The sequence below is a fragment of the Pituophis catenifer genome, unplaced genomic scaffold (assembly GCF_029215685.1).
Source record: "Pituophis catenifer annectens isolate HBS135680 unplaced genomic scaffold, rPitCat1.0.hap2 SCAF_1, whole genome shotgun sequence".
NCBI lineage: Eukaryota > Metazoa > Chordata > Lepidosauria > Squamata > Colubridae > Pituophis > Pituophis catenifer.
In genome coordinates, this window is record NW_027256881.1 from 343,804,511 (window position 1) to 343,829,142 (window position 24,632).

Below are 24,632 nucleotides of genomic sequence, written 5' to 3' on the forward strand. Positions count from 1 at the left end.
TATCTATCTATCTATCTATCTATCTATCTATCTATCTATCTATCTATCTATCGTTTATCTATATCTATATTTATCTATCATGACCACTGAGGATAGATAGGAGTATCCAAGGGATCAACGTTGCTATTGGTAGTGTCAACCTTGCCAATTGGTGGTGAGCCTGGTGGTGCAGTGGACCAAGTGCTGTTAAAGTAGCACTTAGCTGCCAGCTGCCTGCAATTACTGCAAGTTCGAATCTCGCCAGGCTCAAGGTTGACTCAGCCTTCCATCCTTTCAAGGTAGGTAAAATGAGGACCCGGATTGTGGGGGCAATAAGCTGACTTTGTATAAAAAAGAACACCGCTTAGGGGTGGGGGGCCAAAAGCCCTACTAAGCAGGTATATACAAAAAATATGAAGGCTATTGCTTAACGCATTGTAAGCTGCCCTGAGTCTCCAGAGAAGGGCAGCATATAAATTGAACTAATAAAATAATAAATAATAAATAATAAACTGTACCCTGCTAACAAGGTACAGTTAGTCCTTAACCACAATTGATCACAATTGAGCCCAAAAGACAGACAAACAAACAGTATTATGGTTTGCTAGCATTTTTCATGTTTATTTGACTCGGATGACATAAGATGCCACGGGCTTTTTCAAAGAGTGACTCAGCTGCGAGAGACCAACAATGCAAACTTTTGCAACTAGTGTGTTTGTGTGTCAAATGCATTTGTTGGGCCTCCCAGGACTACAAAGGTAAACTTTGCTCTGATCTAGCAACATTTCAGATTAACAGAGTTGGAAGGGACCTTGTAGGTCATCTAGTCCAACCTCCTGTCCAAGCAGGAGACCCTACACCATTTCTGACAAATGGCAGTCCAGTCTCTTCTTGAAAGCCTCCAGGGATGAAGCTCCTACAACTTCTGAAGGCAACTTCTGTTCCATGGGTTGATTTTTCTCACTGTCAGAAAGTTCCTCCTCATTTCTAGGTTAAATCTCTCCTTGATCAGTTTCCATCCATTATTCCTTGTCTGGACTTCAGATGCTTTGGAAAATAGCTTGACCCCCTCCTCTCTGTGGCAGCCCCTCAAATATCGGAAGACGGCTATCCTATCTCCCCCGGTCCTTCTCTTCACTAGACTAGCCAGGCCCAGTTCCTGCAGCAGTTCTTCATATCTTTTAGTCTCCAGTCCCCTAATCATCTTGGTTGCTCTCCTCTGCACTTTTTCTAGAGTCTCAACATCATTTTTATAGTGTGGTGACCAAAACTGGATGCAGTACTCTAGGTGTGGTCTTACTAAGGCTTTATAGAGTAGTATTAGTACCTCCCTTGATCTTGATGGTATCCCTCTGTTAATGCAGTTTAGGATTGCATTGGCTTTTTTGGCTGCCGCCGCACATGGCTGGCTCATATTTAGCTGGTTGTCCACTAAGACACCAAGATCCCTCTCACAGTCACTACTATTAAGCCTGGTTTCACCCAGTTTATATATGTGCTTTTGTTGGGTTTTTTTTGCCTAAGTGTAAGACTTTACTTTTCTCTACATTGAAAGTGTCTACAGTTGGGATAGCACTGTGGCACAATATGGGATCTGTAAGGTTTCCAACTTCTTCATGGAAATACAGGCGTAGGTATCATCGCATATTTGGGGAAAATATGGATCTTAAAAGAGCATAACAAAAATCCATGGGTACTTCCCCAAGCCACATCACCTCTCAGCCAGCCAGCCAGCCTTGGAGAAGTCTTCTTCTGAAGACATCTTTCCTTCTTCTTTTTTTTTTTTTTTCATTTTATTAAATTTGTATACCGCCCTACTCCCGAAGGACTCAGGGCGGTGAACAAGCACAAAATAAAACACATAAATACAAAAGTTAAAAAACATAATTAAAACCAAATTAAATAATTTTGCCCGAGACAATTAAAATTCCCAATAATAATAATCTCTCTTGGCTATGATGATCATGGATGGTGCAAGAGAGAGTGTCACCTTGCGTGTTGGTGTGTGGAATTGCTCAACGCGACAAAAATCGTGGGCGGATGTTTGGAAAAACGGGTTCCTTCCCAACAAATTCCAGATACTTGCGAGACGAGAACAACATCTTCTCTTGGTCCTGGGTCCAAACCATTTTTCTCACGCCCAAATGGTTACACCTGATCTGCTAAATCCAGCTGACCAGCGAGGTGGAAGCATTCTTGAGGTTGCTCACCCATAGCACGTAGTCATTGAAGGTAGATTGCGCCTACGCATGGAGGGTTCTATTCAGTAAGGCTCGCCCTGTGTACTTTACATTTTCGGCGTGACCCATGATCCTCCTAGACTTCTTCTTAGCTAACCCTCAAAAACGCTGGAAGCGAGATTGTGACCTTCCTGAGTTATTTAACTTCAGCAATTAATAATCTGAGGTAGACTATCCCTAGGCATGGAAGTGCCACATTGCTGTCCCAACTATAGACTTTTCTGATTTGCTAGATCAGAGCAAAGACTTTTGTAGTCCTGGAGGCCCAACAAATGCATTTGACACACCAACATCCCAGATGCAAAAGTTTGTAGCTTTCCTGTATTTTTTTAAAAAGTTTTTTTTTATTTTTTAACTTAAACATTCCATCTTCCATTAAACAGTAGGTCGCCTGGGCACAAATATCTCTGTGCAATAACAATCAAAATTTACAACAGTATTCATTACATTGATATTGATTCTCTAATCTTACACTAATAATAATGAGCATAATACATCTATTCATTTCTCCCTCTTAACATACCTTCTAATAAGAATATAATAATATTAAAAATAATAATCTTAATAGTCATATTAGTAAGAAACATCATAATGTTTACTTCTCTATCTTAACATGTTTTCTATATTTCACTGATCTCCATTTATTTCTAATTTCTATTTTTATTTTCCAGCCATTCATAAAATAACTCCCATGTGATATAATATTCAGTTTGTTCTTTCTCCTTTATAGCAAGCGTTAATCTATTCATTTCTGCACATTCTAATATTTTCCTAATCACATTCTCATCAGTAGGGCTCTCTCTGCTTTTCCAGTTTTGTGCAAATACAATTCTAGCTGCGGTTAATACGTGTATAATTAAATATACATTCCCTTTACTATAAGTTTCAGGTAAAATCCCCAACAAAAATATTTCTGGTTTTAAGTCAATGTGCTGCTTTATCATCTTTTCCAGCCACATTTGTATTTTTATCCAATATTTTTTTTGCTTCTACACATGTCCACCCAGGGGTGAAATCCAGTAGGTTCTGACAGGTTCTGGAGAACCAGTAAAGGAAATTTTGTGTAGTTCGGAGAACTGGTAAATACCACCTCTGGCTGGCCCCAGAGTGGGATGGAAATGCGGATTTTGCAGTATCCTTCCCCTGGAGTGGGGTGGGAATGGAGATTTTGCAGTATCCTTCTCCTGCCATGCCCACCAAGCCACGCCCCCCCCAAGCCATGTCCACAGAACCGGTAGTAAAAAAAATTTGAATTTCACCACTGTGTCCACCACATATGATAATATGACCCAGATATCTGGTGGCATTTCCAACATTTGACTGAGTTATCTTTAAACATCTTTGCTAAATTCGCCGGTGCAAGATGCCATCTATAAAACATCTTATACAGATTTTCTTTATATGCGGTTGACATTGTTAGTTTATAGTTCCTGTCCCACAACTTCTGCCATTTATCTAATTCTATTGTGTAACCAAAGATTTTTGCCCATGCTATCATTGCCTCCTTCGCTTGCTCATCTTCCAGTTTAATGACCAAGAACTAACTATCTTCTGTCCCTGTTTTTTTTATCAATCTTTCTTCTGTCCCTGTTAATATCTTATCTAATTCTGTTAATTCTTTATAAAAACCATATAATTTAGCCATCTTTCTCATACAGCGTAGCTCGTAGCTTTCCTGCATTGTTGGCCTCTCGCATCCTGGACGTGATCGCATTTCTAAGCAAATGAGAAAAAAAAACCCGTCTCATTGGAGAACATTCCCATGGACTGGATCCAACTTTTCATTCATTCTCTTGGATGAACATCAGTTGTTCTGGTTGATGCATTGCAACATGGAGCAGAAACAATTGACCAACAGGTTACGTTGTGCCTCCACCTTCTCTCTCTCTCTCTCTCTCTGTGTCCTCCCTCCCTCCCTCACTCCCCTGGGATCAGTGTCAGGATTTTCCACAGACAATAATGTGCAGTGAAAGTTTGAGTGTGTAATCTTTGTGAGTGATTACAATGTGTGATTGTAGGTGCTTCATCACTGGAGGTTTTTAAGAAGAGCCTGGACAACCCCCTGTCTAAAAGTCTATGAAGATTCTCAGTCATCCAGGCAGTGGTGGATTCAGTCGGTTCGCACCACTTCGGGAGAACCGGTTGTTAACTTTCTGAGCAGCTTGGCAAACTGGTTGTTGGAAGAAATCGTTAGGGCAGAGAACCGGTTGTTAAATTACTTGAATCCCACCACTACATCCAGGTCATGGACCAGTACGCTCCCATAGAGAGGGGCTCCTCAGGGTGCCGTCGGCCAAACAATGTCGACTGGCAGCCCCCAGGGGGAGAGCCTTCTCTGTGGGGGCACCCGCCATCTGGAACGAGCTCCCCCCGGAGATATGGAGGATCCCGGACCTGCGCGCTTTCCGCCGTGCCATCAAAACATTTCTTTTCCAGCAGGCCGGCCTGGCCTAACCTCCCTTTTAAAGTGTTTTTTAAAACTTTTTAAATTTTTAAATTTTAAGTTTGTCTTATGAATTTGGGGTGTTTTAAATTTTGTTTTCCGGGCCAATTATTTAATTGTATTTTAATGGTTTTTTAACATTTGTATTATATGTATTTTATTTGGCTGTTCACCGCCCTGAATCCTTCGGGAGTAGGGCGATATACAAATGCAAATGCAAATAATAATAATAATAATAATAATAATAATAATAATAATAATAATAATAATACACACACACACACACACACACACACACACACACACACACATATATATATATATATATATATATATATATATATATATATATATATATATATATATATATATATATATAAAAATTTGATTTATATGCCGCCCTTCTCCAGAGACTCAGGGCGGCTTACAATGCGTTAAGCAATAGCCTTCATACTTTTGCAGCGCTGGCTGGGGGATTCTGGGAGTTGAAGTCCACCCATCTTCAAGCTTCCAAGGTTGAGAAACACTGTTTTAGAGGGTCGTTGAGGCCACTTGGAGGTTTATCTGGGTCTTCAGGGTCACCCGAGTGGTGCTAATAGATGTGGACCCTTCTTGTTGAAAGGAATATGTTGTAGACAGGAGATAGATGATGTCATATCCCTCCCCCTCTGTTGAGTGATCTCCAAGTGGCCTCAACAACTCTAAAATGATGCAAATGACCAGCTGTCTGCAAGGAGTATCAATCCTTCCATTTCCCCACCATCCAGTCAGAGCTGAAGAAGCTCCTTGGATGAGAAGTGAAACGTCTTCAAAGAAAAAACAAGGCAGTCCAGTTGCCTCCTGAAAAAAAAGCACCTTGGGACACCTGTCTGAAATGGTAGAAGGTCTCCTGCTTATGCAGGGGGTTGGGCTAGAAGCCCTCCGAGATCCCTTCCCGCTCTATTTTGATCGATTCTGCACGCGACCCAATGCTCACCGTGTTGGTGAAAGGCACCGTGGCTGTTAGTTGGGTTGGGCTCCTACAGATTGCAATCCTTACTCTTGTCTTCTCAACCTTTGGTATCTGAAGATCTGGTCTTCTGGTCTGGGAACCGCCTCTTCGAAAATCTGGAATGGATTGATAGCTGATTTGATCTATTCCATTGCATGTCCACACCTTCCCACACGCTTGAGAATTATCACGGGTCACATTCTGAAGCAATTCATCAGCCGTTGGCGTCCTACAAAGCTAAAACATATGAAGGACGGGGGCAGAAATCGGGTATGTCTCGTTTAATGAAAAGAAGGACTAGGAGAGACATAATAACAGTGTTCCAATATCTCAGGGGCTGCCCCAAAGAAGAGGGAGTCAAGCTATTCTCCAAAGCACCTGAAGGCAGGACAAGAAACAACGGATGGAAACTAATCAAGGAGAGAAGCAACTGAAAATAAGGAGAAATTTCCTGACAGTGAGAACAATTAACCGGCGGAACAACTTGCCACCAGAAGTTGTGAATGCTCCAACACTGGAGGTTTTTAAAAAGAGATTGGACAACCATTTGTCAAGAATGGAATAGGGCAGTGATGGCTAACCTTTTTGCCATCATGTGCCAAAAGCGGGGGGAACGGAGAGGGGTCACACGCACGCGTGCCCACATCCATAATTCTATGTGCCCCGTGCTCCGCCCCCCGCTTTTGGCACGTGATGGCATGGTGGGCCCGGTAGGCCTGTTTTTCGCTCTCCCCAGGCTCCAGAGCCTTTCTAGGAGCCTGGGGAGGGCGAAAACAGCCCTCCCCACGCCCCCAGAGGCCCTCTGGAGTCAAGAAACAGCATGTTTTCTGACTTCTGGTGGGCCTGGAAGGCCTGAAAATCAGCTGGCTGGCGCACACATGCGTGCAGGACTGAGCTCACGTGCCCACTGATATGGCTCCTCGTGCCACTTGTGGCGCCCGTGCCATAGGTTTGCCATCACGGAATAGGGTCTCTTGCTTAAGGCAGGGGGTTGGACTAGAAGATCTCTAAGGTCCCTTCCAACTCTGTTATTCTGTTATTGTGCTGTGGGGTTTTTTTCCCAGAAGATGTCAGGATTGGACTATTAATACAAGTAGTCCTCAACTTACAACAGTTTGCTTAGTTCAAAGTTGCAACAGCATTGAAAAAAGTGACCGATGACCATTTTTCACACTTACCACTTTTGTCACGTGATCAAAGTGCAGTCGCTTGGCAACTGGTTCATACTTATGACGGTCGCAGTGTCCCGGGGGTCACGGGATCCCCTTTTGCGACCTTCTAACAAGCAAAGTCAATGGAAAAGCCAAATTCACTTCCAACCGTGTCACTAATGTAACAACTGCGGCAATTCACTTAACAATGGTGGCAAGAAAAGTCGTAAAATGGGGGCAAAACTCACTTAACAAATGGTTCACTTAACAACAGAAATGTTGGGCTCAATTGTGGTCATAAGTCAAGGACTACCGGTAAAGCCGAAAAAGGAACGGTTTTCCAGTTCTTCCAGCAAAATTTCTTAAAATATGATCTGGAGACAAGAGTAGGTCAACTGTGGACATTCTCCGGGGTTGCCAGGAAGTTCCAGCATTGATGTAAACCAGGGATCTCCAATCTTAGTAATTTTAAGACTTGTGGACTTCAACTCCCAGAATTCTCTCAGTCAGCCATGTTGGCTGGAGAATTCTGGGAGTTGAAGTCCACAAGTCTTAAAGTTGCCATGTTTGGAGACCCCTGGCATAAACCACAGTTTATTTAGAGTCCAACTTTCCTTCTCCGCTCCCAAGATCTTCAAGAAAGTAAATTTTCTGTCCGAAACTGTAAGCAAAACCATCGTTGAATGAGTCGGAGCCTATTTTGCGACCTTTTTGGTCACGTTGTTATGTGAATCATTGCCATTGTTAAGTGAATCACATGGTCGTTAAGCGAATCCAACTTCCCGTATTGGCTTTGCTTGTCGGAAGACGGATGGGAAAGTCACAAATTGGTGATCATGTGACTCGGGGACATAGCAACCGTTGTAAACACATGTCGGTTGCCAAGGGCCCGAATTTTGATCTTGTGACTGCGGGGAATGCTGTGAGTCGTAAGTGCGAGGACTGGTCGTAAGACCTTTTTTTCAGTGCCGTGATATCTGTGGTTGTTAAATAAATAGTCATAACTCAAAGGCTACTTGGATTAGGTTTTTAGACCTCTGGAATTCTTTCATTACAATTCCAAACTTTTTTTTTACTTAGTAGGGTTTTATGGATTTTTTGAAAACATGCCTCACTAACTTCGGACTTCAGCGAACCATGGTTTACAGCATGCACAAACCTAGTCAAATATTTCTGTCGAGTGTTTTATGCCAGCCAATCCACTTTGGGGGAATATGCCATTCCATCTGCTCATTTGTTTCCTGCCCGCTGCCTAGTTTTCTTTCCTTTTTTTAATTATATTGTTATGAACCGTGCATAATACATTTAGATTATTTCAACACAGTGGTATTTGTACAGCATTGAGTAATGATTATTAACCTTTTAATGTTTAGATAATCTAGATTTTAGAATCATTGCAGATTTTTTGAAAAAAAAGGAGAGAAACGTTCTACCAGCACTAATTGGGATTTGAAATGTCAGGGCTAATGAACGTAAGATTATTTAGCTTTTTCATATAACAGTCAAAAAAAATGCCATAGATTGTCTCAATCTTTGTTGTACAGTAAAAGTTTCTGTCTTAAATGTAGTATTAAGGTCTCCACCGTATTGTTACTTAATATTATTAAATTACTAAATAGAACATGACTTAATCTTATATTATTATTATTTATTATTATTATTTATTCAATTTATATACCGCCTTTCTCCTATTGGACTCAGGCACAGCCAAGGATAAAAAACACACCAATACAAAATTTAAAATCAATTAAAAGAATTATACAGCTTTGGCCCACAATTTAAAACAATCCAATTAAAACCCAATTTACACTTAAAAAGCTAACAAGCTAAAAAGAGCTAAAAAAAAGGAGGGGGGGGTCTGGGATTTTAGAATCCAATTTAGAAGCCTAATACCCCAAACTTAACCATTGTTGATAAGTAAGACAAAATGTAGATGTGGCAGAAACTGAAGACAGCAGAAGAGAAGGGAAAGAACGGGAAAAGATCACAAAATAAAAGACTTGCAAACAGAAATAGAACGACTGTGAAAAAAGAAATCAAAATATAGGACCAACAGCGATAGGCGCTTTGGGTGCGATCCCAAAACATCTGGAGCATCACATAAACATCATCGGCATTGACAAATTCCCATCAGCCAATTGCAAAAGGCAGCTTGGCTCAGAACAGCTGACATCCTGCGACGAGACCTTTAACTTCCTCCAACACCCACATCTGTCTATCCCCTGGTCCTTGAGAAGGACCCCAGAGGTGGATAAAGATGCCAAATCTAATCTAAACATCTGGCTGACTGTGCGACCAACCATATTAATTTATTTTGTTATTCCATGTTGATGGATGCATGGATGGATGCATGGATGGACAAAGGAAGGGAGGGAAGGATGGGTGGATAGATTGATGGATTGATGGACAGAGGGAAGGATGGGGGGAGGGAACGAGGGAGGGAGAGAAGAATGGAAGGACGAATGGAGGAAGGGAAGGAGGAAAGGAAGGATGATGGATCAATGGATTGATGGATCAATAAATTATGTATTGTAAATGGATGGATTGGTGGATGCATGAATACATAGAGGCATGGTCAGAGGGATGGAGAGAGGGATGGAGGGAAAGAAGGAAGGATAGAGGGAAGGAGGGAGGGAGGGAGGAAGGGAGGGAGGGAGGAAAAGAAGGAACAATAGAGGGAGGGAAGGAAGGATTGATGGACAGAGGGAAGGATAGAAGGAGTGAGAAGAATGGAAGGACAAATGGATGGAGGGAGGGAGAGAAGGAAGGAAGGATGATGGGTCAATGGGTTTATGGATCAATAAGATAGGCACTATAAATGGATAGATGGCTTGAGAGAGGGAGGGAACGATGGAGGGATGGATGCATGGAAGGAAGGAGGAAGAAAGATGATGGATCAATGGATCGGTGGATAGATAAGACAGTTAAGCACTGTAAGTGGATGGATGGAGGGATGGATTTGTGGTAAACTACAGATTGTCTTCTCTTGCAGTTCAACCAGAGTTCCTCATGGCGACTGAAGGGGAGAACCAGAATGTTACGAAGACCGAGGTCAGTGTCCGAACTCTGCTTTCAGAAAATGATGGTTACCAGGAATATTGTTGCATTGTTTGCGGAGTCCACGGGTAGCTCGATGTACATCTAGAGACTCCAGCCATACCTCCTATAACTTGGTACCTCTGGCTAGGACAGGTGTCAGCAACCTGCGGCTCTGGAGCCGCATGTGGCTCTTTGGGCCCTCTGCTGTGGCTCCTTGTCAGGTGATCCCACCACTAGCTGGCCCCACCCCTCGCCCTCCCCTCCCAGTCACTCCTCACCTGGCCTGAGAAGGTAAGGGCGACCGCAGGGCAGAGACCGAGAGATACAGAGAGGGGGGGGGAGAGAGAGAGACAGAGAGAGAGACAGAGAGAGTGGGGAGAGGGAGATATACAGAGAGAGGAGGGAGAGAGAGGGAGGGAGGGAGGGGGAGAGAGAGAGATGTCAAAAGGATTTTGTGGTTCCCCGTGTTTTTTAACAACTCCTTCTCTGCCCTAATGACCAGCTGGGTGGGCGTGGCTGGGGGGATCATGTGACTGGTGGAAGTGAGTGACATCGAGTTGGCCCCGCCCACCCAGGTTTTGTGGCTCCTGGTGTTTTCTTTTCTGTGGGAAATGGGTCCAAATGGCTCTTTGAGTGTTTAAAGTTGCAGACCGCTGGGCTAGAGGATTGGAAGCATTCCTTGTCATCATGATCTTTGTGATCTAGCAGAGGATGATGGGATCAGTAATCCCAAGCTACTCACAAGAGACCATGTTTGGCAGAATTCCCTCCAGGTAGTCCTCGATTTACAACCACAGCAATCGTTGTAAGTGTGCTCTCAAAACATTTTTATTTCAGCAGGCTGGCCTGGCCTAACTCTCCCTTTTAAATTTTTAAATCATTTAATTTGTTTTATAAATTGGGTGTTTTAAATTTGCTTTCGGCCAAAATATTTAATAATTTTAATGGATTTTTAATGTTTGTATTATCTGTATTTTATCTTGGCTGTTCACCGCCCTGAGTAGTCCGGGAGTAGGGCGGTATAGAAATTTGATAAACAAAATTTGATAAATAATAAATGAGGACTGGCCGTAAGTCACTTATAACTTCGAACGGTCGCTAAATGAGTCGTTCTAAGTCGAGGACTACCCATATAGCAAGAGTAGTGGGAGATCCCCAAATGGAGACCTTCCATCCGCCCCAGCCACAAAGGACAACGCTTAGAGGTGATGGGAGGTGTAGTCAGTGGTGAAATCCAAATTTTTTTACTGTCGGTTCTGTGGGCGTGGCTTGGTGGGCGTGGCAGGGGAACGGTACTGCAAAATCTCCATTCCCTCCCCACTCCTGGGGGAAGGCTACTGCAAAATCCCCATTCCCTCCCCACTCCTGGGGGAAGGATATTGCAAAATCCCCATTCCCACCCCACTTCTGGGGGAAGGATACTGCAAAATCCCCATTCCCACCCCACTCCTGGGGGAAGGATACTGCAAAATCCCCATTCCCTCCCTACTCCTGGGGGAAGGATACTGCAAAATCCCCATTCCCACCCCACTTCTGGGGGAAGGATATTGCAAAATCCCCATTCCCACCCCACTTCTGGGGGAAGGCTACTGCAAAATCCCCATTCCCATCCCACTTCTGGGGGAAGGATACTGCAAAATCCCCATTCCCACCCCACTCCTGGGGGAAGGATACTGCAAAATCCCCATTCCCTCCCCACTCCTGGGGGAAGGATATTGCAAAATCCCCATTCCCACCCCACTTATGGGGGAAGGATACTGCAAAATCCCCATTCCCACCCCACTCCTGGGAGAAGGCTACTGCAAAATCCCCATTCCCACCCCACTCCTGGGGGAAGGATACTGCAAAATCCCCATTCCCACCCCACTCCTGGGAGAAGGCTACTGCAAAATCCCCATTCCCATCCCACTCCTGGGGGAAGGATACTGCAAAATCCCCATTCCCACCCCACTCCTGGGGCCAGCCAGAGGTGGTATCTGCCGGTTCTCCGAACTGCTCAAAATTTCCGCTGCCGGTTCTCCAGAACCTGTCAGAACCTGCTGAGATTTCACTCCTGGGTGTAGTCCATGCAAATTTAGAAATATCATGGAAGCCACAGATCTCTTTGGCCAGGGATCCCGCTGAGATCAACTTTCTTGCTTCCCTCCAGAACATCGTGACCAGGGTCACCAGCCTACCCTTGGTCAGCTCTGCGTACGAAGTCTGGTCCTCCGTGTACCAGTATGCCAAGAAGACCTACCCCTGCGTCAACACCGCCTGCAACATTGTGGAAATGGTGGCTGCCGTGGCCGTGGGCAGCGCCCGTGGCGGGGCCCAACCTCTCCTGCCCCATCTTGAACCGCAGAGTGAGTAGTCCAAAGATGTCGCCTTTATAGAGTCCAGCTGGGGTGTTTTCAGCCCCCTCAGAAGGTCGAGCGGTCCAGTTTCAAGCGTCCCTTGGCTGCCGTCAAGTTTCTAGTCCTCGTGATCATGGTGTCTCCCCTGCCACTATTTGTAAACTACAAACAGATAAGAAACCCGAAACCTTTTTGTTAGGAATCTTCACAAAATCTTACCCCAAAGAAATAAAATACTTGTTAACACACATTTTAACGGCAGCAAGGATAATATATGCTAAAAATTGGAAGGTGGAAAAAATCCCAACGGAAGAAGAAATAATAGATAAAGTTACACAATGCGCGGAAATGGACAGACTGACAAAAGAGTTAAAGGAAAAAGAAGACACTGAATTTTATAAAGTCTGGAATAAATGGTATCAATGGCAGAGGGCTGTTACGGAAGAAATATAATCAGAAATTAGATAGAACAGAAGTACAAATGTGCATATAGTTACTTCCTTATGGGGGAATAAACCTTCAGAAAGAATCTCAGAATGCGAAGGTATATATATATATTTTTAATTTGATTTATATGCCGCCCTTCTCCGGAGACTCAGGGCGGCTTACACTGCGTTAAGCAATAGCCTTCATACTTTTGTATATTTATACAAAGTCAGCTTATTGCCCCCACAAACTGGGTCCTCATTTTACCTACCTTAGAAAGGATGGAAGGCTGAGTCAACCTTGAGCCTTGGCGAGATTCGAACTTACAGTAATTGCAGACAGCTGGTGTTAATCACAATGCTATCAGTCTGCTGAGCCACCAGGCTCAATTTAAACATATAACATACAGACCAGAAGTCTTAGAGAGTAAAAAGAGAGGAGAGGATAAAGAAGTAATAAGAAACTATTATTGTAGGATTTAAGGGAATAAGAAAACTGTATTACTGAAAAGACCATTACGAAACAGACGCTTCAAATGATTGACTACTTATAACTGTTTAATGTTTAATGTATAATGTATATTTTGTTTTTTGTTTTGCTTTTGTCATTTGTGTTTACTCTGTTTTTTCTTTATCTGTATTAATAAAGTTTATAAATTTTTACCAAAAAAAAAAAGTTTCTAGTCCTCATGCCATTAGCATTTCTTGGGAAACCCACCTCCAGGATTCTGTCTCCTTTTGAAGAGAATGCATTCAGATGTTCTCATTCATCCCCCCCTCTTTTTTTTTCTCCTGCTTGGCAGTTTAATTCAGGGGGGTTTATTACCTCCTGCAAACCCCTCCCCCTCCAAAGGGGGCTGAATTCGTTGATCAAACAAGTGAGCAGAACTTTTTGCTCTCTGGGGTAAGCTTGGAAGCCCTCAGTCTGTGCAATTATAGATTAACTGAGTTGGATGGGACCTTTTAGGTCATCTAGTCCAACCCCCTACTCAAGCAGAAGACCCTACATCACGGAAACCTTTTAACGAAAATCCTTGTTTGCAAACGGCTAAAACAGCCTTTTAAAGAAATCTGAACTCATTTAGAATTCACGTCTCAGGTTTTTTCTCCATTTAATTACTGGTGGTTTTTTTTTTAAAAAAATAAAAAACTAACCCAATCTGCTTTTCTTTTATAAAAAGAGGATGTTTTCAGCCAAATAGGAACCTTTTTAGCTCTTTTTTTTCCCCACAGGAATCAAGAAATGGAAGAGCTAAATCCATTTTAACTCAATCGTCATAGATTAGGGGACGTGGTTTTCTTTTTAATCTGAAAGAATACCAGCGTTTCCGACTGAAATAGAAGGTGAGGCTGGTTTGACTTAAAGCTAAAAGTTTAAAAATGTTTTTTTTTTTCGCCCCCTTCTATCCTAGTTGCAACCGTGAACGAATATGCGTGCAAAGGATTGGACAGACTGGAGAAAAAACTGCCAATTCTTCAACAACCAACTTACCAGGTATGATAAATCAGCAAAAGTTCCCAAAAACACACCTTGCTGGCTGGGGAATTCTGGGAGTTGAAGTCCACACATCTTAAAAGTTGCTCCAGATTGAGAAACATTGCTCTAGAGCAGAGGTGGGAAACGATGGCCCCCTTTAAGACTGGTGGACTTCAATTCCCAGAATTCCTGAGGCAGCCATGCTGGTTCTGGAATTCTGGGAGTTGAAGTCCACCAGTCTTAAAGGGACCTATCGTTTCCCACCCCTGTTCTAGACCAGGGGTCTGCAACCCACGGCTCTGGAGCCGCATGTGGCTCTTTAATCCTTCTGCGGCAGCTCCTTGTCGTTCAAAACATGCGTCACGACCACCAATGTACGACCCCTGCCAGCACGCGATTTATTGAGCTTTTCGATCCATCGGGGGTTTTTTTTAGTTCAAAATGTTTTTGTTGCATGCAGAAATCAAAATTTGTTTTCTCTGTAGCAGTTCATTGATTACATAAATGCAACACACTATCGTTTTTTTATACACAGCATAAAGGTAAAAAACGATATACGCAGGGTTATCTTCATTTTAAATGTCAAAAGGTTTTTGTGGCTCCCAGTGTTTTCTTTTCTGTGGGAAAATGGGTCCAAATGGCTCTTTGAGCGTTTAAGGTTGCCGACCCCTGTTCTAGACGATTGAAACTACAGGTTGGTGGTGGGTTTCAAATATTTTTACTACCGGTTCTGTGGGTGTGGCTTGGTGGGCGTGGCTTGGTGGGCATGGCAGAGAAAGGATACTGTAAAATCTCCATTCCCACCCAACTCTGTGGGAAGGATATTGCAAAATCCACATTTCCTCCCGATCAGCTGGGACTCAGGAGGCAGAGAATAGATGGGGGCAGAGCCAGTAAGAATTTTTACTACCAGTTCTGTGGGTGTGGCTTGGTGGGCGTGGCAGGGGAAGAATACTGTAGAATCTCCATTCCCACCCCACTCCGGGGGAAGGATATTGCAAAAATCTCCCATTTCCTTCCGATCAGCTGGGACTTGGGAGGCAGAGAATAGATGGGGTCGGGGCCAGTCAGTAGTTTTACTACCGGTTCTCCGAACTACTCAAAATTTCCACTACCGGTTCTCCAGAACTGGTCAGAACCTGCTGAAACCCACCTCTGCTACAGGTAATCCTCAATTTATGACCACAATTGAGCCCAACATTTATGTTGCTAAGTGAGAAATTTATTAAGTAAGCTTTGCCCTATTTTACGACTTTTCTCATCACATTTGGTAAGCAAATCACTGAAGTTGTTAAATTAGTAACACGGCTGTTAAGTGAATCTGGCTTGGCTTGTCAGAAGGACGCAAAAGGGGATCACGTGACACGTACCCCCTTTCAGGACACTGCAACCGTCAGAAACTTGAGTCAGGTGTCAAAGCATCCGAATGCAAATCACGTGACCATGGGACCAGAGGTGGGTTTCAGCAGGTTCTGATCAGTTCTGGAGAACCGGTAGCGGAAATTTTGAGTAGTTCAGAGAACCGGTAGTAAAAATTCTGACTGGCCCTGCCCCCATCTATTCTCTGCCTCCCGAGTCCCAGCTGATCAGGAGGGAATGGGGATTTTGCAGTAACCTTCCCCTGGAGTGGGGAGGGAATGGAGATTTTGCAGTATCCTCCCCTGCCACGCCCACCAAGCCACGCCCACAGAACCAGTAGTAAAAAATTTTGAAACCCACCACTGATGGGGACGCTCCAATGGTCATAAATGTGAAATACGGTCATAAGTCTCTTTTTTCAGTGCCGTGGTAACTTTGAAAGGTCACTAAAAGAACTGTTTACCTGTAATTCTCATCTGCTCCACAGGATAAGGTTAGATAAATGGGACAAAAAATGAATGTGGATATAGATTAGATATTTATGGGACCTTACTGCAAGGATGTGTAGTAAACTCGTCACTGGAGTTTTTCGTCATATAGTGAATCAGTGCAATCCGTAGAGGGTTGGACTTGATGACCTCGGCGCTCCCTTTCAACCCCATAGTTCCAGAGATTCTTTTTAAAAAGGTACAATTAAAAGACGAGGGAGGAAAGAAACAGGGTGCAAAGCACATTTTCCCCAGCAATTAACATCCGGATAAGCAGGAAATTGAATCCGATAAAGAAGCAATGAAGGAATTCCACCTCAGGGGACGGCCAAGTTCCTATCATCTATCAAGCACCTTGTAATATATTATAATATCTATAAACAGATCATGATAGGAAAAAAAAAATGACCTGCAAACTTCACTCCTACGTGCGCTGATGACGTAACCTAGTATGGTAATGAGACGTCTGCAGGAAAAACACCAAGTTTAGAGAACCCCAAAGATCTAACATGTATTTGGAAATGCAGGTATTCCTCTACTTACAACTGTAATGCAGTCAGCTCATGACAGGCGTAAGCCATGACGGTCATAAAGCAGATTGGTCACATGATTCCCCCCCGATTTTATGGCTTTTTTGAGGCAGTCATTAAATGAACATGGCAGTTGTTAAATGAATGTCGAGGTCATTAGGCGAACCCACAGCTTGCTATGGGTGAAATTTTGCCCAAAAACCGGAGGTAACTTCTATTTTTCGACAAAAGTGTGGTGAACCACGGTCAAACAGCTATACGGGTCACTCAACCGACCTGTTTTACGACCATCATGACAAGCAGCTGCAATATGGTCATAAGTTGAGGACTCCTTAAGGGAGGGATGTGACTGTCTGAACTTCAGAATTGGGTTGTAACTTCCTTTTTTACAGGCAGGTCGTAACTTCAAACAGTTGCTAAGTGATTGGTCGTAACTCCAAGTATATATTACAAGTCACTTTCCTTTCTGATTTTACTTGGGAGTTTTCCAACTCAACAATTTTCTGGTTCTTGCACAAATATTAGGAGTTCATTTGCAGGTTGTCTGAGATCAGCGGTCACCAACTGGTGGTCCGTGAGAAAATTTTGGTGGTCCGTAGAAAAATTATTTGCGTTTTTTATATTGCACTAAATCAGGGGTCCTCAAACTACGGCCCCTGGGACAGATACATGCAATGAACATTTGTGTTGCTGCAGAGAGTCTCCCCCTTCGGGGTCTTTTTGTGTGGGTCGGAGGGGGGCAGAAATTCTGACTTGGGGTCTGCTTCGGCCTCCTGGTGTGGGGCTTTGGGCGAAGGCTGGAGGGAAGAGCCACTGGTGGTGAAGAGATGGAGGGCCTCGTTCCAGTGGGACTGCCTCATGGCCTGGAACTGGCTGACTCTCAGCCCGCTGAGCCTCCGGGCGCCGGTACCTGGCCTTGCACTCCTGCAGGTCTTCCCTCTGCTTGGAAAGCCTATGCTCCTAGTCCTCAGTGAGGTACTTCTGCTGAGCCTCCTTCTCAGTCAGATCCAATTTGAACTGAGCTCTTTTGCCAACTCTTCATCTTACTGGCTGCTTAGCTCCAACAACTGCTTCCTGTTGGGGCCCTAAAGAGCCCGGGCGGGTAGGCGAGGAGAAGCTAGGAGGGGCAAGTAGAGGCCGGCGAGGCACCCCTCGATGTGAGTGACATCTAGTTGGCCACGCCCACCCAGTCACATGACCACCTAGCCATGCCCATCCAGCCGGTCATTAGGCAGATCATATTAGTGGTCCGCGGGATTTAAAATGATGAATTTAGTGGTCCCTGAGGTCCGAAAGGTTGGTGACCCCTGTGTTAGATGACTGGCCAACCTTGATGGCTCCAAGACAAAGTCCCCAAATTTTGGGATTTGAAGGTCCTAGACATAGTTCCATCTTGGACTTTGACGAGAGACCTTCCTTGCAATAGAATTTCCACCCAATTGTTCTCGCTCGGCCTTTGATCTTCTTCCCCTCCTTCTTCTAGGTCTTCGAAGACGGTGTCACCTTGACCAGGACGGTGGTTTCATCCACCGTCCATGCCGCTGGTGAAGCCAAGGGCCGCATGACCCAGAGAGTGACCAAAGCGGTTGACCTTACCAGGGATATTGTCCAGGACAGCATCGCCTTGACCAAATCTGTGGTGAGCTCCACCGTCAACACGGCCCTGAACGTCGCCAATGAAGCCAAGGGTCTCGTGACCCACCGAGCAGCTGACGTGGTCAACCTGGGCAAGGAGACCGTCAACGACGGCGTTGACCTTACTCGATCGGTGGTGTCCAACACGGTCAAGGCCGCCCGTCAAGTGCAGAGCTCTGGGGCTCTCCAAGAAGGCGTGGAGATGGCAACTTTGTTCAGGCAAGCCGTGGCCAGCGGAGTGGACACCATGTTGGATAAGACGGAAGAGATGGTGGATTATTACCTCCCCATGTCAGAAGAAGAACTCGGTAAGAGCAGAGGCACCGTCTTTCTCAAGGTGTAAATCAACATGTTGCAATCCACCATCCGTAAGAAACCAGATTAGGGGCACCCAAGCAGCTTCTGAAGTCAATTTTCCAAAAATCTGTCTTCCTTCTTTCCTTCCTTCCTTCCTTCCTTCCTTCCTCTTTCATACCTTCCTCCTTTTTCCTTGTATTTCCTTCCTACTTTCCTTTTTCATTTTTTTGACCTTCCTTCCTTCCTTTTTCATTTTTCCTTCCTTCCGTTTTCATTTTTTCCTTCCTTCCTTTTTCATTTTTCTTACCTTCCTTTCCTTCCTTTTTTCTTTTCTCATTTTTTCCTTCCTTCCTTTTTCTTCCTTCCTTCCTTCCTTCCTTTCCTATCTCTGTTCCTCCTTCCTTCCCACTTTCATATCTTCCTCCTTTCCCTTATATTTCCTTCCTCCTTTCCTTTTTCCTTCCTTCTTTCCTTTTTCTTCCTTTTTCATTTTTTCCCTTCCTTTTTCTTTCTTTTTTTCATTCTTTCCTTCCTTTTTCATTGTTTCCTTCCTTCCTTTTTTCATTTTTTCTTCCTTCCTTTCCTTCCTTCCTTTTCTTCCTTCTTTTCCTTTCTTCTTTCCTTTCTTTCTTCCTTCCTTCCTTCCTTCCTTCCTTAATTCCTTTCTTTCCTTCCTCTGTTCCTTCCTTCTTTCTTTCCTACGTTCATACCTTCCTCCTTTCCCTTGTATTTCCTTCCTACTTTCCTTTTTCCTGCCTTCCTTCCTTTTTCCTTTTTTCCTTTTTCCTTCCTTCCTTTCTTATTTTTCCTTCCTTCCTTCCTTTTTCTTTCTTTTTCATTTTTTCTTACCTTCCTCATTGTTTCCTTTTTTCCTTTTTCCTTCCTTTCCTTCCTTTCTTCCTCCCTTTTTTCTTTTTCTTTCTTTCCCATTTTTTTCTTCCTTCCTTCCTTCCTTTCTCTTTCTTTCTTTCTTTCTTTCTTTCTTTCTTTCTTTCTTTCTTTCTTTCTTTCTTTCTTTCTTTCTTTCTTTCTTTCTTTCTTTCTCATTTTTTCCTTCCTTCCCCGTCTTGTCAGCCACTCATCTCATCTGCAGGCAACTCATCAGACAAGCAAGCGACAGCAACTGGCCATGTAAAATACTGACATGAGAATGAAAAAGCTGGGATGAATGGGGGGCAGTGGTGTTTTTTTGAAACCATCCGTGGGAGGGAGGGGCTGATCCTTCCTGGGGTCGGAGGGGGCCTCTTCACACCCGCTTTGTCCTCCCTGCAGCCCAGCTGGCCAACCAGGTCCAGGGCGTCAGCACGGCCTCCATAGACGAGCAGCGGAGAGAGCAGAGTTATTTCGTCCGCCTGGGCTCCCTCTCCAGCAAATTCCGTTCCCGAGTCTACCGGCATTCCCTGAATCGGCTTCACGTGGTCCAGGAAAACACACAGGACTTGCTTGGCCAGCTCCAGAATGTGATAAACCTGGTAAGCCTGGCCCTGGGTTCAAATCAGCCAGGACGCAGTGCAATAAAAAAAGCCAACACAGTTCTGGGCTGCATAAACAGCGGGAGAGAATCAAGCTCATGTAAAGCAGTGTTTCTCAACCTTGGAAGCTTGAAGATGGGTGGACTTCAACTCCCAGATTCTGGGAGTTGAAGTCCACCCATCTTCAAGCTACCAAGGTTGAGAAACACTGATGTAAAGTGTTAGTACCTCTTTATAAGGCCTTGGTAAGGCCACACTTGGAATATTGCATCCAGTTTTGGTCGCCACGATGTAAAAAAGATGTGGAGACTCTAGAAAGAGTGCAGAGAAGAGCAACAAAGATGATTAGGGGCCTGGAGGCTAAAACATATGAAGAACGGTTGCAGGAACTGGGTATGTCTAGTTTGATGAAAAGAAGGACCAGGGGAGACAGGATAGCAGTCTTCCAAAAGAGCCTTGGTGGGGCAGCAGACTAAAGTGCTGTTAAGTAGCACCAGCTGCCTGCCATTACTGCAAGTTCCAATCTCACCAGGCTCAAGGTTGACTCAGCCTTCCATCCTTCCGAGGTAGGTAAAATGAGGACCCGGATTGTGGGGGCAATAAGCTGACTTTGTATAAAAAAGAACACCGCTTAGGGGGGAGCCGAAAGCCCTACTAAGCAGGTATCTACAAAAGAATGAAGGCTATTGTTTAACGCATTGTAAGCCGCCCTGAGTCTCCGGAGAAGGGCGGCATATAAATCGAACCAATCAATCAATCAATCAATCAATCAATAAAATATCTCGAACCAATAAATAAATAAATAAATAATAAATAAATAAATAAATAAATAAATAAATAAATAAATAAATAAATAAATAAATAAATAAATAAATATCTCAGGGGCTGCCACAAAGAAGAGGGAGTCAAGCTATTCTCCAAAGCACCTGAAGGCAGGACAAGAAGCAACGGGTGGAAACTAATCCAGGAGAGAAGCAATTTAGAACTAAGGAGGAATTCTCTGACTGTGAGAACAATTAACTAGTAGAAGAGACTAGTTAAGAGACTCTTAACTAGTAGAAGAGACTGGACAGCCATTTGTATGGAACGGCGTAGGGCCTCCTGCCTCAGCCGAGGGTTGGACTAGAAGACCTCCAAGGTCCCTTCCAACTCTGTTATTTTATTCTGTTCCAATCCAAGGTCCAGGTAGCCCTCAACGGACAACGGTTCGTTTAGTGACCATTCAAAGTTACAATGGCACTGGAAAAAAAAATGACTTATGACCATTTTTCACACTTACGACCATTGCAGCATCCGCATGGTCATGGATTTTGGGGGGTATAGTTGCGTGACAATGTGTGATTTATAACGACCATCATGATTTACAATAGAAATTGCAGATTCAATTACAGTCGTAAGTTGAGGACTGTGTGCATTGATGTAGCTTAACAGCTGAATATTATTGCGTTGTTTCCTTCAATTGTTTTTATTTCTGCTTTTCTGGCAGGTGGAACATTTGAAAGACAGCGCTGGGAGTCAGTTCCAGGAAGCACAACAGAAACTTACCCAAATTTTGCTCAAATGGACCCAAATTCAGCCAGAAGAGGATCGGGAAAGAAGAGAGAAAGAAAACTCCCCACAACAGGTAGTTATGCAACAGGTAGCTCTCAATTTAGCAGGGGGTTGGATTAGAAGACCTCCAACTCAGGGGTGGGTTCTAAATTTTTTTTACTACCGGTTCTGTGGGCGTGGCTTATTTTGTGGGTGTGGCTTGGTGGGGGGGTAATGTGACTGGGTGGGCGTGGCCAGCTTTTTTTTTTTTTTTTACTTTTAAAAGCGTTTTTTCTACAACCTTAAGAGGTTGCAGGAAAAAATGCTTTTAGAAGCCTCTGACGGTCAGGCAAATCTGCTGGGATCGCCAGAGGCTTTTAAAGGCATTTTTTTTCGGCTGAAGAGGTTGCAGAAAAAATGCTTTCAGAAGCCTCTGATGATCCCAGCTGAGCCGCGCGATCATCAGAGGCTTTTTTTAAAAAAAAACTTTTAAAAGCATTTTTTTCAGCCAAAGAGGTTGTAGAAAAAATGCTTTTAAAAGTTTTTTTTTAAAAAAGAAGCCTCTGATGAGGTGGGCGGGGTAAGCGAGCCGCGACCGGGCCAGGGACCGGTTTGGGGGCATGGCCAGCCAATGTTATTACCGGTTCTCCAAACGACTGAAAATTTTTACTACCGGTTCTTGCGAACCAGTGCGAACCAGGAGCAACCCACCACCGGTCCAGGTCCCTTCCAACTCTGTTATTCTGTTATGACCAGTTACGTTTATTGCATGTTCAACCAAAGCTGGCTAGGGAATTCTGGGAGTTGGAGTCCACCCATCTTAAAGCATGGCTGGCTGGGGATTTCTGGGAGTTGAAGTCCACCCATTTTAAAGTTACTGAGGTTGAGAAACACTCTCATAAAGTCTAAGGGGGCTCAGGAACATGGGTGTGCGTGTACCTCAACATTATCTCTATCAGCTTGCTGCAGCTTTTCACTTCGGCCTTCCCTGCAGAAGCCAGGAGCATAGCTGGCTGGGGAATTCTGGGAGTTGAAGTCCGCCCATCTTCCAGAGGCCATCTTTGAAAAAAAAAACACTGGTTTATTTACAAGTCGCGATCCCAAAGCTGTGTTCACACATCCGACTTAGTCCTGTTGTAATGCAACAATTTAGGGACGTGGTGGCTCTGTGGCTAAGACGCTAAGCTTGTCGATCGAAAGGTCGGCAGTTCAGCGGTTCGAATCCCTAGTCCCGCATAACGGGGTGAGCTCCTGTTACTTCTCTCAGCTTCTGCCAACCTAGCAGTTCGAAAGCAGGTAAAAAATGCAAGTAGAAAAATAGGGACCACCTTTGGTGGGAAGGGAACAGCGTTCCGTGCGCCTTTGGCGTTGAGTCATGCCAGCCACATGACCACGGAGACGTCTTCGGACAGCGCTGGCTCTTGGGCTTTGAAACAGAGATGAGCACCGCCCCCTAGAGTCGGGAACGACTAGCACATATGTGCGAGGGAAACCTTTACCTTTTACCTTTAATGCACCGTTTGTCCTCTGCAGATCGAGTCGGCGACTTTCGCCATGTTAAGATCCCTCATCCAAGATCTCAGCCCTGCTTACACCTGGCTGATGTCCACCGTCGAAGTGCTGCCCAGGAGCCTCCGTGAAAGAGTGGACCGAACTCAGAGCAACCTCCACCACCTCCACCGCTCCTTCTCTTCCGCCGAGTCCTTCCACGATCTGCCTTCTGGTTTCCTCGCCCAGAGTCAGGAGATGATCGCCCAAGCCCGGGACGTTCTCCACATGTTGGCGGAACACCTGGTCCAGATCACTCCTCTGAATTGGATCGTGGGGCCCTTCCGATCCCAGGAAGGAGGGTCGGGAACCTCCCGGGGAGAGAGCAGGAGAGGGCGACAGAAGGAGACGGGCAAAGACGTCAGGGCATCCGTGTCAGAGAAGGTGGCAGTCAAGAAGATGAAGAGGATAGAGGACACAACCGAGGTGGACCCGAGAGAGTCCACGGAGGCAATGGGGGCCTTGAAGGAGCTGCTAGCGGGCTCCGAGGGGGCCCCCCAAGAGAAGAACTAGGAGAAGAGAGCAGCAAAGACCCCCGTGCCCGTACGAAGTCTCCAGGGGTATCCACAAGGCATGGTTCGAAGTCTCAAGGTGGCGACCACAACAGAGCTTTGATGGCCTCGTTGGGTTATCTACCATCTTCTCTGACCACACCCTGCGGACATCCCTGGGAGCATCTGAACGTCCCGGCAAGCGGCCCTAAAAGTTTTGCCGTCCTTCCTCCTGGAGGGACAGCGTTCCCCAACCACCATGCCTCCCACTCCCCACCCCCCATGATGCTGGAGGCCTTTCCCCCAAAAGGTAGATGAAGGAGACACCATTTCCAAGAGGGGAACTTTCCGTCTCTGTGAAAAGAGAAACAGGAAAGCTAAAAGCTTCCCGAGCGATAGATCTGCTTGGATCCATTTTTTCCTTCTTCCCCAAAGGGACCCAGATCTTCCCCAGGGGAGGGTGCTGGAGAGGCTATTTTCTCCCCTCAAAGCGTGGGGATCCATTTTGTTAATTTCCAAAGAAGCTTTTCTTAAGACTTCGGCTTTAAGTCAGAACTGCAACCAAAAAAAGGAGTCAGGAATCAGAGTTGGGGAGAAGAGATGGGTTAGCTGTTATTTATTTAAACCAGGGGTCAGCAACCTGCAGCTCTGGAGACGCATGTGGCTCTTTCACCCCTCTGCTGCGGCTTCCTGTCACTCAAAATATGCATCACAACCACTAATGTGCGACACCCACCGGAATGCGATTTATTGAGCTTTTCAACCCCCGATAGGCCAACCATGGATAAATCCAAGAAAAGAAAAGTTTCAGAAGAAAACAGAACGTTTAATTCGACTACATATGCTAGTTTTCTGGCCGCTCAAGAAATAGTCAGGCACGGGAAGGGTTTTTGTGGCTCCCGGTGTTTTCTTTTCTGTGGGAAACGGGTACAAATGGCTCTTTGAGTTTTTAAAGTTGCGGACCCCTGATTTAGACTTATATGTCAGAGAAAGAAACAATTATCTTTCTTTCCCCATTTCTCTTGAAACATGTTATTCTCTAATTAAGCAGTAGGCATAGCACCCATTTCCAAGGAAGGAACAGACATCTCGGAAAAGGAATTAAATTTCCTTGTATAACCAAGCACCTAGTCCTCATTACTGCAGAGATGAGCTTGTCAATGGGTGTAGGGCTGGGCAATCGAGATCAAAAGCTTAGCGG

The 24,632-nt window shown here is 44.7% G+C and overlaps 1 protein-coding gene across 1 annotated transcript; it reads left to right on the plus strand.

Annotated features, from left to right (window-relative positions):
• The first annotated feature begins 9,813 nt into the window (after nucleotides 1-9,813).
• LOC139317501 (perilipin-3-like) lies at nucleotides 9,814-23,453 on the plus strand. The gene is made up of 7 exons (XM_070944572.1): nucleotides 9,814-9,855; nucleotides 11,993-12,188; nucleotides 14,017-14,099; nucleotides 17,942-18,401; nucleotides 19,663-19,862; nucleotides 21,349-21,486; nucleotides 22,926-23,453. The coding sequence occupies exons 1-7, from the start codon at nucleotides 9,814-9,816 to the stop codon at nucleotides 23,451-23,453; spliced, it is 1,647 nt and encodes a 548-aa protein (XP_070800673.1).
• Nucleotides 23,454-24,632: the final 1,179 nt, after the last annotated feature.